At 45.9% G+C, this 16,552-nt stretch overlaps 1 protein-coding gene across 3 annotated transcripts in view; it reads left to right on the forward strand.

Moving 5' to 3' along the window:
- The window catches only part of UNC13B (unc-13 homolog B), a 369,265-nt gene that overhangs the window by 297,012 nt on the left and 55,701 nt on the right, over nt 1–16,552 (forward strand). For all 3 annotated transcript variants that reach the window (XM_040421204.1, XM_040421203.1, XM_040421202.1), the window contains 2 exons: nt 3,491–3,606; nt 6,507–6,670. In XM_040421204.1, the coding sequence (XP_040277138.1) occupies nt 3,491–3,606; nt 6,507–6,670 (280 nt within the window). The remainder of the gene's footprint in view (nt 1–3,490; nt 3,607–6,506; nt 6,671–16,552) is intronic.

Here is a 16,552-nt window from a genome sequence, read left to right on the forward strand (position 1 = left end):
TACATTGTGTTGTTTAAGTGTTCCCTTTATTTTTTTGAGCAGTGTGTATGTGTGTGTGTATATATATATATTGTTGTAACTATGTCGCACTCTGTTCTGATTTGCTTGGAGTAGGGTTCCCGTCCCAATTATAAATGAAGAAAAAGACTCCAGCGTAATTTGGATTAACTTGATTTCTTTTTATTATATGGTTATTGCGGCTTTAAATGTTACGTTTCGGCCATGTGGCCTTCTTCAGACTGCCGTGAACATAAGATATATCATTTTAGTATACATTTCATATCATGTCATAAAGGGAACATGTAATTATGACATATGATAGATTCCATCTAAGTATATTTTACATTTAATTCAAGTTTCAATTCATCTCAAAAAATCAATTCATCACAAAAAGGGATCTCAAAAGTAAGAGACCCAGTGTCATGTTCCGGAGTGGTCGTCCTGTAGTAAAAACAGAAAACATTAACATAGTGTGCTATAGTTTATACTATTGAGGTCTAGGAGACCTACCGGCATCCGGAACTCGCTTACCTAATGCCGCTGGTGATAAGGAGAGATCAAGCGCAATGTAGGGTAAATTTGCGGAGGTACCGCTATTGAAGACAGCGTTAAGTGCACACTATGTTGATGTTTTCTGTTTTCTGTACCTGCTAGAATTTACCAGTTCTTCCTTAATCAGTACATCAGTATTAGATGGTTAATTTACTGGTAACATCATGACGTTGATGGGAATGTGATTGGTTAATAACCAGATGAATAGATTGCGGTACCATGACAGGCAACTTTGAAGGGGCCTACAAATGTCAGCAATTTATCTATCTTTTGGATAATACTACAGGACGACCACTCCGGAACATGACACTGGGTCTCTTACTTTTGAGATCCCTTTTTTGTGATGAATTGATTTTTTGAGATTAATTGAATCTTGAATTAAATGTAAAATATACTTAGATGGAATTCTATGATATGTACATATCCTCATATGTTCAGATGTCATAATTACATGTTCCCTTTATGATATGATATGAAATGTATACTAAAATGATATATCTTATGTTCACGGCAGTCTGAAGAAGGCCACATGGCCGAAACGTAACATTTAAAGCCGCAATAACCATATAATAAAAAGAAATCAAGTTAATCCAAATTACGCTGGAGTCTTTTTCTTCATATATATATATTCCTTCGCAGACAACAGGATTAAAGTCCAAACAATGCTTTATTTTATGGCACTTTGGCAATTACAGGTGAACCAAGTTCTAACTCACTGGGTTTGTTTATAGCTCACCTATCGAGCGCAGGTCACACACGGAGAATCAGGCTTCTCTAACCAGCAAGGCAGCCAGCTTCCTAGGCTTTTCCGGGCATAGCTCCTTAGACTGACAGCCTGGGATGTGCTTTTATTTCCCCCTAACGATCCCAGCTGGACTACTCCTGGGGATCCCTCAGGCTAGGGGAAAACATGCCCTAGAATGGGGTGGACTGGGGGAGGTCCCACTACCAAACCTACATTCCCAGTCCAAATAAAATCCAGCCCTTGAACTTTAACAAAAAATAGCTCCAGCAACTACGTTTGCTGAAGCCAGCGCCATCTTCCTGGATTTTACTTACCTCACCCAGTTGAGGAACATGGGTGGGACATACACCACTTCCAGGACTTTACCATACACTTTACCACAATATATATATTATACATTGAGTGAGTAGTAGCATATTTAACTAGAGGGGATTGCAGCAGTGCAGAAACAGTCCAAGGCTATCCCTCAGGCAGTGGTGTACATAGAGAAGTAAGGGCCCCATAGCAAGGATCAAACCAGGCCCCCCACACAGGACAGAAGGTTTTCTGCCTAAACCCTTTTCAATGACCCTTTGGCTATTTTTCCACTGCCTCATTTGCTAAAAGTTGTTCCTTTAGAGCAGGGATGCTTAACCTGCGGCCCTCCAGCTGTTGTAAAACTACAACTCCCACCATGTCCTTCTGTAGGCTGATATCTGTAGGCTGTCCGAGAATGATGGGAGTTGTAGTTTTGCAGCAGCTGGAGGGCCGTAGGTTGAGCATGCCTGCTTTAGAGGGTAGAGTCCTGACCAAGTTTTCACCCAACTAAGACTGGACCCCCTCTTGCCCAGAGCCCCATAGAAGTCGCATGGTCTGCCGCTATGGTAGTTACGCCCCTGCCCTGAGGATACTCGCCCACCAGGCATCTGTTACCCACCAAGGATACCTTTATATCTTCTAGGTTACCCAACATTTTTTGTGGTTCCCCCTCTTCACCCGGCTCCTGGATGAGACATCACTAACAAATCTGTACTCTCCCTATCTTCAAATTCTGCAAAGAGCGTTCCCTTTGCTCATTAGAAAGTTATCTCATGTTGTCATCCGCCTGCAGACACCCCGAATCCTTTGTCTCTATATGACAGACGCAGGACGAGCACCATTAAAATGTGCTCCCTCTTTACCTAATGAGATGTCTAGCTTCAGATTTTAATTTGTAGCATGATTACCCAGGTCTGCTTCATCTCTCAGCTCCATGTATAAATAGGTGCAGAGCCTCGCTGGCGGTAATTGGAAGGCTACACGTATCATGAGACCTAATGAAGCACAATGCTGGATGATACGAGGAGGTTATTAGTAGTAGGGGCCTTAGAGGTGGCAGCGAGCACACGGGATCCTATCGGGGAAAAGATACCCAAAGTGTTAGTAAGGTTTTGGATGCCTTTTATGTAAAATTAAGTTCCACTTTAGATTAATATTTTATTTAAAATTTACAGAAATTTCTAAATTGACGTCTACTTTCCATTAGTTGAAGAGGATGTGTCACCTCTCTTGGCTCCTGACGTGTCTGTTCCAGTAAATACTTCCTCGTAAAATATCAGTCCTGTAGGATCTTTTGTGCCTTTTGCCCACTGGTGTTTTACTGGTGTTTTTCCAGTATAGAGATGATGATATGAAAAACACCTGAACAAAATGCCAAGAGCTCCATCTTGTGTTTTTTTTAAAAAGCCAGAAAGACAAAAAACGACATCTAATGAACAAAAATGCCAGGAAAAAAAGCTTTTGTGTCTTGCACTTCATATTTTCCATAGACCTTCAGCTAAGATCTGGCGCTAGCATTTTTACTGCAAGAAATGTACCAATAAACACAGGCGCAAAAACCGCCATGAAAAACATAGAAGTGAAGAAAAATGTGAGCAAAAACCCTTGTGTGAACCCCCCTTAACAGTTTGTCATCCACAGATGCCCCCATAATGGTGTGTTGTCTGCAACAGTGTGTCAGCTGCAGGCTGCCCCCATATTGGCATGTTGGCCCCAGGTCAAAGTTTCTAGTGTAAGCACTACATGTCCCGCAATACATTCCAGCAGAGCACGCCCTGTTTAGACTCCGTATAGTACCATAATGGGGACACTACTACTATAGGTCTGTTCAAGGACTATATGACTGGATCCAGTCTGGCGGATGGTATAACTGGTCTGTTTTTTATATCTTTGCAGAGAAGAGGACAGACAAGTCGGCCGTCTCTGGTGCTATTCGCCTACAGATTAATGTTGAGATTAAAGGAGAGGAGAAAGTGGCGCCATACCACGTCCAGTACACGTGTCTACATGAGGTGAGTGGTCCTTGCTTGTCTCTACAGGCAGTGCACAGGAGAGAGGGGGCCTCGTAGCAGAGACGGTGCAGAGCTTTACCATCCAGGACAGAGGGGCCTGGTGTTGATTGCAAGACCTTTCCGTGTCTGATGGGCCAGTCTCTTACCATCTGGAGATAGGGAGTACTGCAAAGTGATAAAGGATTATATAAGCCAGGACTGGGCTCTCTCTAAGGGCCCCATAGCTGCAATATAGTCTGCCTGCATGTACACCTTTGTCTACAGGTTTATGTGCAGATGGCCAAGTCATTTACAGAATTTCTGTTCTTCATTGCAAGCATCCTGCATATGGCAGCCTAAATCTCGACTTCCTGGGCTCCATGTGATTGAAGGTGGAGGACTGAATATTGAATGTCACGTCAAATATTACATTTTTAAGTATTAGATGAAGGTGTGCTTTACTTTAAAGAGGTCCTTTGGGAATTCTATAACATGGCTGCCATCAACTTGTCCCACAATGTGAGCAGGACTGGTGGCCAGAGCTGCCTAGGGGGGTTAAAGGGCAGGCCTCACTACACATTATGCCCTGGCACTTTCATATATTACATATTGGTGAGTGTTCCTGTCAGGCTGCTCAGCCTTGATGGGATTTGGTAGGCAGGATCGCATCATTACCATCTATTGTAGAGCAGTGTAGGGAGGCCTCGTCCTCTCACCCCCTTAGGTAGCTCTGCAAGTGGAGGCAACCAGTCCTGCTCACATTCTAGGACAGGCTGGTGGAGGCCACTTTAGATCCTTCCCGGAGAACCTCTTTAAAGTTCATCTCCAGGCTGATATCCATAGTAAATATGGATGCAAGTATTTTTGGAGGTTTTCAGCACTGCAGAATATGAAGTACTGATAATTGGACGGGGAGTTTCTGCGCTTCCTTCCTCTCGCCCTGTTGATTAACACTACAGTCAGCCTCCCTCCAGCATGAAATAGCTGATAACAGGGACCAATAGACTGCACTCGCCTGTCCGACAGTCAGCCTCTCCCTAGCCTAAAATGTCTGATACTAGAGAGCAGTGGATTGCAACTGTTCATTTCTTGCAGCGAGTAGTAAGTGCCTGCTAATAGACTGCAATGGGTTATACCTTCATTTGTGGGGGTACAGCCACATGAACACTAGGAGGAGGCAGAGAGGAGCTGTGAGTTTATGCTTAGATTGTGCAGCAAATTACAATAGAACTATGCAAACAACATGATAAGGCTACTCCGTCTTAATGAAGTTATTGCCCTTTAATTCTCTGAAATCGCTCCGCTCCCCCAGTGCACAGCAGTGTACCAGCGCATTTAGTGAGAGGCCCGATGTCACTTCATGTACAATAACAGCAGCCGCTGAATAATTGCTGTACATCTCCCTGAGACGAGAACTTTCTGTACACCAGGATTCATAATACATCCAGTCGGCGGTGTATATACATTGTGAAGGTCATCCATTACCATACAGAGCGCCGACCGGCAGCCGCCAGGTCATGTGATCTGCAGTAAACAAAGCAGTTTTTAATCCTTTTATTAATTTTTTTTCTGCAGGCAGGATTAAATTAACGCTAATGGCCTTGAGAGGCCATTTACATGTAGATTATTGTAGTGTCAGGGACCTTCAGATGAGGACAATTATTCCGAAACTCTCTTCACAGAGGTCCTTTCTCAGCGCAGCCTCATCTCAATGTCATTATGGTTTATTACGAAGTTAAAGGGCTTCTCCAGGATTGGGAAAGTAGGGCTGATTCCTTCGAACATTGCTCCACGCCCGTATACAGATTGTGTGTGGTATTGTAGTTCAGCCACATGCACTTTGATGTACTGTAGCTTGTAGTACCACACCCAGTCTGTGCGCAGGTATGGGGCTGAAAGCAGCAGTGTTCATCTGATTCTGGGGAACCTTCAGTCCACGGGCAATAAAAAATAATTGACTACATTATGGGCATCTTACTGTACTTTAAAAGTATTTCACTGTGATTTATTAAATAGACCTATCAGATGTATCTTATGAATTAAGGAATGTCACTGGAGAAGATTTTGTGTAATGTCTTTTGAAAATGTGGGTGCAATTACACCCAACCAGTGGCCCCCTGAAGTGCCAGCTAGGGACAAGTGAGGACTAGAGACATGTGACTTCCTCCTTTTAGTTAGGAGCAAGGGTGCCCATGGGACCTCTATAGAGTCTGCTGCGGGGCTCCTCAGGGGAGGGGCTTATGTGATGAGCTCCGTTAACCATAGAATCAGTACTGGTAAAACACCTGTGTTTGTCCCCTACATGTTGTTAAATGGGTATTCGTAGCTCCGGCTTATCTAACAGTTGCCATCCCTAAGCCCCCCCCCCTACCCTCATCCAGCCTGAGGAAGTGGCAGCTCTATCCATTCATTTCTTTTGGAGTTAGCAGCTGAACACGATCACTCGGCCATTACAGTAAGGCCTCATGCACACGACCGTTGTTTGGGTCCGCATCCGAGCTGCCGTTTTTGCGGCTCGGATGTGGACCCATTCACTTCAATGGGGACACAAAAGATGCGTCCGTTGCTCCATTCCGTGGCCCTGCCAAAAAAATAGAACATGTCCTATTCTTGTCCGTTTTGAGGACAAGAATAGGCATTTCTACAATGGGCCGCCCGTTCCGTTCCGCAAATTGCGGAAGGCACACAGATTGCTTCCGTTTTTTTGCGGATCTGCGGTTTGCGGACCGCAAAAAACGGAACGGTCGTGTGCATGAGGCCTAACTCCCATAGAACAGGAGCCACTTTATCAGGCAAGACAGGGGTTGTCGGAGCCCCTGCTCTATATGTAGGTATGGGCCCCAGTGGTAGAGACCGCATCTTCCAGACATTAATTCCCTGGGATGGGAGTACCCCATTAATCAACTCTCTTCTTCGTCCAGAACCTGTTCCATCACCTCACAGACATCCAGGGGAGCGGCGTGGTGAAGATCCCAGAAGCTAAGGGTGACGATGCCTGGAAAGTTTACTTTGACGAGACGGCACAGGAGATCGTCGATGAGTTTGCCATGCGTTATGGGATTGAGTCCATTTACCAAGCCATGACGTGAGTATGAGGGGGACGCAACAGGAGTGACCCTAAAAGTACATTGTCCTGACTTGGTAGTAGTGTCACCGGCTCATCTCTCGTTGATATAGATCTATATACCGCCATTGTACGTATTACACATTGATAAATCTCCATCGTCTCTTGGAAGAGCTGTGTTGTGCTGCTACTTTTAAATAGACTTTGCACTTCACGGTCTCACCGTTTTCTGCTTGCTGTAAGTGAATGGAAACATTCTTGTTTCTATCCAAAGGCTCAAACGTTTACAAACCTTACACTTCTCACAGTTGAGGGTATAATATTGGTAAGAGCCATCAGCCTGGAGCCCGTGCGGTTTACAATCATGCTAATCCTCAGCTGTGTGAGCAATCCTTAACCCTTTTAACCCCGGAGGTTTTTAATTTTTCTGTTTTTATTTTTCACTGCCAGCTTTTCCAGGGCCATAACTTTTTTATTTTTCTGTTCACATAGCCATATGAGGGCTTGTTTTTTGGAACAAGTAGTATTTTCTAGTTTCACCATTTAGTATTACATACTATATAGTGGGGAGCTGGAAAAAATTTCAAATGGCATGAAATTGGGGGGAAAAAAACACAATTCTGCAACCGTTTTTTTTTAATCACGTTCCCTATACGGTAAAACTGACCTGTTACTTTCATTCTCCAGGTCAGTACAATTATGGTGATACCACATATGTATAGTTTTTCTTGCGTTTGAAAAGTTTCCTTTACAGAAGAAAAAAAAAAATATCAAAACCTTGAAAAAACATATTCGGACCCCTAGAACTTTTTTGTAGTTATGTGTACTGAGCTGTGTGAGGGCTCATTTTATGGGAGTGTTTTTTTAATAACTTTTTATTTAACCCCTTAAGGACTTAGGACGTACCGGTACGGCATGGTTCCCGAATCCTTAAGGACCCATGACGTACCGGTACGTCATGGCTTTAATTTGCTATTCCGGCGCCGCGGGGGTTAATCGGAACGGGATTTCGGCTGAAATCATTCAGCCGGCATCCCGTAACAATGCAGGGGGGGGTCATTTGACCCCCCCGTATCGACGATCGCAGAAAACCGCAGGTCAATTCAGACCTGCGGTTTTCTGCGTTTCCGGTCCATTCGGGTGTCCTGTGACCCGATGAACCGGAAAAAGACTGCGATCGGTGGCGTAATTATACACCACCTATCGCAGTCCGAGGATTTGGAGAGGCGGCGCTGGCCCTGGTGCTGAACGCTGCTGTCCAGGGTGCTGATTGGTGCAGGGGAGAGAGGCGCGAAATTCAAACTTCCTGCGCTCCTCTCTCCCCTCCTCTTCCTGTCCAGCACCCTGACCGTGCAGCACCGTCCAGCGTCCAGCTCCTGAGTCCCCCTAATCGTAGTCCATCACCCTCCTGCACCCATCGCCACCCAGGTAGGTTAGGGTCAGTGAGGGAGAGGCACCGTTAGGAAGGGAAAGAAGGGAAAAGTTAAAAAAAAAAAAAAACTTTTACTAAACTTTCTTTTCTTTCTTTCTGATCCATCTATCAGACCCCAGACCCCCCCCTGCCACTTGCCCCCCCCCCACCAGCCCCCCACCACCACCAGCCCCAACACCCCCCACCCTTCCCCCCACCAGCCCCCACCTCACCACCCCCCCCCCTTACCACCCCTCCGACCCTCCCTTTTTTTTCTGCGTGCGCTGACTGTCCGGCACTTTTTTTGTCCGGCCACTGTTAGCGCATCGCCCGCCCCACCGCCCCACCGCTGATCAGCGTTGTACCGCTGATCAGCAACTTTGAACTTTTTTTTTTCTAAACACTTGCCCCTTTTTTTTCCTTATTTAGTACGCGAACACCCGTTGCCCCCACACACACGCACACATACAGGCACACACACCCATGGCCCGCCGGATGTTCTGGGCCGAGGAGGCATACGCCCAGATTGCCTCCGACTCCGAGAGCCCCAGTGAGGATGAGGATGACCCCACGCTCCTTTTGTCATCCGCATCCTCCTCATCATCATCGGATGACGATGAGCCACCAAGGTGGCGGAGACGACGCCAGGCGGAGCCAGGGGCCCCACATGCTAGGGATCCTGTGGCCCACCCTAGTACGAGCCGCCCTGGGGTTCGTACTGGTTTCCCGGCCCACCAAATAAGTCCACCGGAGCCCCCTGCCGATGAACTTAGCTGGTGTCCCCCAGTGGACTTTGAGCCTGAGATTCCGGATTTTGCTGGCAATCCTGGAATCCAGATTCCCACAGTGGGGTTTACTGAAATTGACTATTTTAGTTTTTTTTTCAGTAACCCACTGGTGAATCTGATGGTGGAGCAGACGAATCTGTATGCCCAACAGTTCGTCGCTCAAAACCCAGGCTCATTTTTGGCTAGACCCGGTGGCTGGACGCCGGTCAGTGCAGCCGAGATGAGGACATTTTGGGGCCTCGTGCTGCATATGGGTCTAGTCCAAAAACCCAGTGTCAGACAATACTGGAGTGGGGACGTCCTATACCAGACCCCACTGTACAGTATGGTTATGACACGTCCCCGGTTTGAGGCCATCCGGAAATGTCTGCATTATTCCGATAATGCAGCATGTCCACCCCGAGGTGATCCTGCCTATGACCGGCTGTATAAGATACGGCCGGTCATCGATCACTTTGGGGCCACATTTCAGCAGGCCTACGTACCTGGAAGGGAGGTCGCGGTTGATGAGTCTCTCGTTGCGTTCAAGGGGAGACTCAGTTTCCGCCAATATATTCCCACAAAGCGGGCGAGGTATGGCGTGAAGCTATACAAAATTTGTGAGAGTACCTCAGGGTACACTTACAAATTTGGTGTGTACGAGGGGCGAGATTCCCGGATTCAACCCCCAGAATGTCCCCCCACTCTGGGTGTTACCGGGAAACTCGTGTGGGACCTTATGTACCCACTGCTGGATAACGGTTACCACTTGTACGTGGACAACTTTTATACCAGCATTCCCTTGTTCAGGTCCCTTGCCGCCAGATCCACGTTCGCTTGTGGGACCGTGCGGAAAAATCAACGCGGCCTCCCTGCCCACCCCCTCCAGGTACCTATCCCCAGGGGTGAGACCCGTGCACTTACCAGTGGAAACCTGTTGCTGGTCAGATATAAGGACAAGAGGGATGTCCTTATGCTGTCCACAATCCACGGTAACAGCACCACCCCAGTCCCTGTGCGAGGTACCGCGGCAACGGTCCTCAAGCCCGATTGTATCGTCGACTACAATCGGTATATGGGAGGAGTTGATCTCTCTGATCAAGTCCTCAAGCCATATAATGCCATGCGCAAAACCCGGGCATGGTACAAAAAAGTTGCGGTCTACTTGGTACAGGTTGCCATGTACAACTCTTTTGTACTATCCCGAAGCGCTGGCAGCACAGGGACATTCCTCCAATTCTATGAGGCAGTCCTCAAAGACCTGATCTTTTCGGACCGGGAAAGAGCAGGCCGGATTACCTCGGGAATTGGAGGCGCCCGGATCGTCCCTGGCCAACACTTTCCAGGTGTGGTCCCCCATACTGGAAAGAAGGGACGAACCCAAAAAAGATGCAGAGTGTGTCACAAGAGGGGGATACGGAAGGACACCACTACTCAATGTGACACGTGCCCCGATCATCCGGGCCTCTGCATTATCAATTGCTTCAGGGAGTATCACACTTCCATGGAGTACTAAATTTTTATAATCCCCAACAGTCCACTAGAGAACATAAAAAACTATGGCTCTCAGACTTTGGAGACACGGAAACAATTTTTTTTCCCCAAAAAAATATTAGTTTTAGAGCAGGCATCCTCAAACTGCGGCCCTCCAGATGTTGTAAAACTATAACTCCCAGCATGCCCAGACAACCTACAGCCATCAGCAGGGCATGGTGGGAATTGTAGTTTTACAACATCTGGAGGGCCGCAGTTTTTAGGATGCCTGCTTAGTGTCTCCAAAGTCTGAGAGCCATACATATTGGGCATCGTCGCGTGCGTAAAAGTCGTCGCTATAAAAATAACTTTTGACCAAACGCCTCGGATGAACGGTGTTAAAAATATAAAATAAAAACGGTGCCAAAACACCCATTTTTGGGCAAAATTTCCATTTGAATCCTTTTTGCCGGTAATAAAGCAAGGGTTAACAGCCAAACAAAACTCAATATTTATGGCCCTGATTCTGTAGTTTGCAGAAACACCCCATATGTGGTCGTAAATGGCTATATAGCCGCACGGCAGGGCATAGAACGAAGGGAACTTCATACGGTTTCTGGAAGGCAGATTTTGATGGACAGTTTATTTTTTTGACACCATGTTCCATTAGAAGCCCCCCCTGATGTAGCCTAGACTAGAAACTCCAAAAAAGTGACCCCATCTAAGAAACTACACCCCTCAAGGTATTCAAAAGTTACTTTACAAACTATGTTAACCCTTTAGGTGTTCCACAAAACTAAATAGCGAATGTAGAAACAATTTTTAATTATTTTTTTTTGTTACATTGCCTCAAAAAAGAGTAATGAAGAGCAACTAAAAATCATATTTACCCCTAAAATAGTCCCAAAACAACAACCACCTGATCCCGTAGTTTCCTAGATGGGGTCACTTTTATGGAGTTTCTACTCTAGGGGTGCATCAGGGGGCTTGAAAGGGTACATGGTGTAAATAAACCAGTCCAGCAAAATCTGCCTTCCAAAAACCATATGACGTTCCCCTTCTTCTATGTCCTGCCGTTTAGCCAAATAGTAGTTTACGACCACATATGGGGTGTTTCTGCAAACTACAGAATCAGGGCAACCCATTTTAAGTTTTGTTTGGCAGTTAACCCTTGTTTTACTCCTGGAATAAATTGATTATATTGGAAAATTTTCCAAAAAATAGAAATTTCTAAATTGTTTCTCCATCTGTCAATAACTCTTGTGGAACACCTAAAGGGTTAACAAAGTTTGTAAACACAGTTTTGAATACCTTGAGGGGTGTACTTTCTTAGATGGAGTCACTTTTTTGAAATTTCTATTCTAGGGGTGCAACAGGGGGCTTCAAATGGGACATGGTATAAACAAAACCAGTCCTGCAAAATCTGCCTTCCAAAACCCATATGGTGTTCCCCTCCTTCTATGTGCTCCCGTTTGGCCAAACAGTAGTTTACGACCACATATGGGGTGTTTTTGCAAACTACAGAATCAGGGCAACCCATTTTGAGTTTTGTTTGGCAGTTAACCCCTGTTTTACTCCTGGAAAAAATTGATTATATTGGAAAATTTTCCAAAAAATTGAAATTTCTAAATTGTTTCTCCATCTGCCAATAACTCTTGTGGAGCACCTAAAGGGTTAACAAAGTTTGTAAACCCAGTTTTGAATACCTTGAGGGGTGTACTTTCTTAGATGGAGTCACTTTTTTGAAATTTCTATTCTAGGGGTGCAACAGGGGGCTTCAAATGGGACATGGTATAAACAAAACCAGTCCTGCAAAATCTGCCTTCCAAAACCCATATGGTGTTCCCCTTCTTCTATGTGCTCCCGTTCGGCCAAACAGTAGTTTACGACCACATATGGGGTGTTTCTGCAAACTACAGAATCGGGGCAACCCATTTTGAGTTTTGTTTGGCAGTTAACCCTTGTTTTACTCCTGGAAAAAATTGATTATATTGGAAAATTTTCCCAAAAATTTAAATTTCAAAATTGTTTCTCCATCTGCCATTAACTCTTGTGGAAGACCTAAAGGGTTAATAAAGTTTGAAAAAACAGTTTTGAATACCTTGAGGGGTGTAGTTTCTAGAATGGGGTCATTTTTGGGAGGTTTCTATTATCTAAGCCTCACAATATGACTTCAAACCTGAACTGGTCCATAAAAAGTGGGATTTTGAAGATTTCTGAAAATTTCAAAATTTGCTTCTAAACTTCTAAGCCTTGTAACATCCCCAAAAAATAAAATATCATTCCCAAAATGCTGCAAACATGAAGTAGACATATGGGGAATGTAAAGTCATCACAATTTTTGGGGGTATTACTATGTATTACAGAGGTAGAGAAACTGAAACTTTGAAATTTGCTAATTTTTCAAAATTTTCGGTAAAAATTAACTTTTTTGACCCAATTTTAGCAGTGTCATGAAGTACAATATGTGACGAAAAAACAATCTCAGAACGGCCTGGGTAAGTCAAAGCGTTTTAAAGTTATGAGCACTTAAAGTGACACTGGTCAGATTTGCAAAAAATGGCCAAGTCCTTAAGGGGTTAAAGGGGTTGTCTCACTTCAGCAAATGCCATTTATCGTGTAGAGAAACTTAATACAAGGCACTTACTAATGTATAGTTATTATCCATATTGCTTCCTTTTTAGATCCATTTTTCCATCACATTATACGCTTCTCGTTTCCATGGTTATGACCACCCTGAAATCCAGCAGTGGTGGCCGCACTTGCACACTATAGGAAAAAGCACCGTCCTCTATGGTGGCCAGGCCTGTGGGAGCATGCATAGGCACGCATGTCCAGCAGCTTCCGTCTGGGCCATCTCATACCTGTGCTGCAGCAGTAGTCGTGCTACCTGTGACTTGGGGAGGTCTCACAGCTGTCGGCCAGGTAGATAACGATCTTATTCTCTCAGCATTAATTAATGCTAGGAGCATTAGGTACTTATACACTCAGCCGATATAGCCTGAACTCAGCTGTGTAGCCATCCTCAGGAGAGTGATAGAACTGAATACTGCAGCGGGGGCTTGGGTATTTTATGCTGCTAAGTGGTATTTAGTTCTGCTGGGGCGGTATTTTGTACTGCATGGTGGTGTTTGGTTCTGCTGGGGCAGTATATTGTGCTGCACTGTAGTATTTGGTTCTGATGGGGCAGTATTCTGTGCTGCACTGTGGTATTTGGTTCTGCTGGGGGCAGTATATTGTGCTGCACTGTGGTATCTGGTTCTGCTGGGGGCAGTGTATTGGGCTGCACTGTGGTATTTGGTTCTGTTGGGGCAGTATATTGTGCTGCACTGTGGTATCTGGTTCTGTTGGGGCAGTATATTGTGCTGCACTGTGGTATATGGTTCTGCTGGGGGCAGTATATTGTGCTGCACTGTGGTATTTGGTTCTGTTGGGGCAGTGTATTGTGCTGCACTGTGGTATATGGTTCTGCTGGGGGCGGTATATTGTGCTGCACTGTGGTATTTGGTTCTGTTGGGGCAGTATATTGTGCTGCACTGTGGTATTTGGTTCTGTTGGGGCAGTATATTGTGCTGCACTGTGGTATATGGTTCTGCTGGGGGCAGTATTTTGTGCTGCACTGTGGTATCTGGTTCTGCTGGGGGCAGTATATTGTGCTGCACTGTGGTATCTGGTTCTGCTGGGGGCAGTGTATTGTGCTGCACTGTGGTATTTGGCTCTGCTGGGGGCAGTATATTGTGCTGCACTGTGGTATCTGGTTCTGCTGGGGGCAGTGTATTGTGCTGCACTGTGGTATTGCTGGCCCCCCATATCTCTGTTGTCCTTGCCTACTTGTGTTGCTTCACCTTCTGACTACAACATGGGGCTTCTTTAAATTCCCAGTGCGCCCCTGGTGAGCACCCTACAAAAGACTCCTCATATCTCGGCTCCAGTCATACTGGGAATAACAGCAGGGACAGCTGGATTCAGTGACACTAGTGGATATAATGGGTTAAAGGGACTCTGTCACCACTTTCTAACCCCCCCTTTTAAAAGTATTGTTATCTCCATGGCGCCCCTGTGATTACAAAGGTGTTGTTAGAAGATAAATTCGCCGTCTCCTTTTGATAAAAAGAGCTTTTATCTAACCTGTCAATCTTCTTGATAAGGTGCCCAGGGCGTTTCTGTTGGTCTCAAGCTGCCGCCCGCCGCCGCCGCTGTTGGTGCCCAGCTCCTCCCCTGATGCTTTCAGCGCCGCCTGAATGTGCCGGCCGGCTGCAGTGCTCGTCTGATGAGGAGGTTGAGCGAAGTGCGCGCATGCGCACTTCGCTCAATGAGGCTGATTGTAAATGTCCGCACGGGCGCATCAGGCACAGGCCTGTGCGCACGCGCGGGATCTTTGAAAAGGAGGAGGGGGCACTGAGCGAGAGCCGGAGGCGTATTTCATTACATTCAGGCGGCGCTGAAAGCATCAGGGGAGGAGCTGGGCACCAACAGCGGCGGCGGCGGGCGGCAGCTTGAGACCAACAGAAACGCCCTGGGCACCTTATCAAGAAGATTGACAGGTTAGATAAAAGCTCTTTTTATCAAAAGGAGACGGCAAATTTATCTTCTAACAACACCTTTGTAATCACAGGGGCGCCATGGAGATAACAATACTTTTAAAAGGGGGGGTTAGAAAGTGGTGACAGAGTCCCTTTAAGTTTTGGCGCCTGAATCCAGTGACTTTTTCATTTTACCCATTATAGCAGAATAAAGCTGCCCTATAGTGACGACATACATCTGTACATAAAGGCAGTGTTTATACAGCCCTAGCCATCCCATGCGGACAGGTGAAATGAGCGCCGTGCCAGTAGCGGTGACGCTGCCTGCTTTCCCTGCCGAGCTCTAGTTCCAGTCATCTGCACGCTCGCAGCTTTGTGTGCCTGTAATGAATGAGTGGCGGTATTAGGCGGAGAGGACTCTGTATCATAAGCAGGCAGCACTCCACTAGACGAATATCACATAATATATTCCCAGGTGAGTTCATCTCCAGTATCAGAACAAGTCCCTAATCCAGCTCATTATAGGCGGGCGATGCCTCCGATCGCTCCCTCCACAGTGCTATGAGCGGAGGGGTCATCTGCCTCCCTGTGATGTACAGGCAGCACGAGGACAACCCTCAATATGTAGCTCCAGCCGAGGGAACCTGCAGATGTTTATTTTGGTCCAGAAATGACAGCTGTCACAGGACGTCTCATTTTCAGGAGAGCAATGGAAATGTGTCTGTAATATAACGTAGGCTGACAGAACAAGGACAGCCATAACAAATGGTTGGAAATTCTAGCCTCTGAAATATCCAACTTAAAGGGGAACTCCATCCCATCAAGATATATGCTGCCCCTCTTACTTTATCCACGCTGTTGTCTTCATTTTTGTAAGACATGCCTGAAAGCGGAGTATTGCCCTTGAGGACATGTGCATGCTTGGCCAAACCAGGCATACAAGTCTGTGGGGTAGTTGGAAGCTTACACGTTAAGGTATAATGCTACTCAACATGTGACTTGAAAGAGCTATCTCCCGGAAAAAGAGAACCGCCTCGCTAGTGCCACCTTTTTGGAAGTGGTTCCCTATTAGTCAAAGTTTGACTTTTTAGAAAGCCTTGGGACATGACAAGGGTAAACAGCTAAGGCTACTTTCCCACTTGCGTTTTTGCCTGTTCCGGCAAGGATCAGCAAAAACGCTTCCGTTACTGATAATACAACCATCTGCATCCGGTTTGATCTTCTTTAACATAGCCAAGGCGGATCTGTCATGAACACCACTGAAAGTCAGTGGGGGAGAGATTTCTGTTGTGTCAGATTGTGCCAGAGAAAACGGATCCGTCCCCATTGACTTCCATTGCACCGTCTTACTCCACATCCCATGACGGAAAAAAGACCTCAGCTTGCTGCGGTTTGCTCTCCGGTATGAGAACGCAACCAAACGGAACGGAATGCATTCTGGAGCACTCCATTCACTTTGGTTCAGTTTTGTCCCCATTGACAATGAATGGGGACAAAACGGAAGCGTTCTTCTCCGGTATTGAGATCCTATGATGGATCTCAATACCGGAAAACGTAAACACAAGTGTGAAAGTAGCCTAAGCCAAATATCCATCCGCATCCCTTTTGTTGTCTCATTTCAGCAAGTGGCGTTTATCATGCAGGGAAAGTTAATACAAGGCCCTTACTAATGTATTGTGATTGTCCATATTGCCTCCTTTGCTGGCTGGATTCATTTTTCCATCACATT

This window comes from Bufo bufo, chromosome 2 (assembly GCF_905171765.1).
Source record: "Bufo bufo chromosome 2, aBufBuf1.1, whole genome shotgun sequence".
Classification (NCBI taxonomy): Eukaryota; Metazoa; Chordata; class Amphibia; order Anura; family Bufonidae; genus Bufo; species Bufo bufo.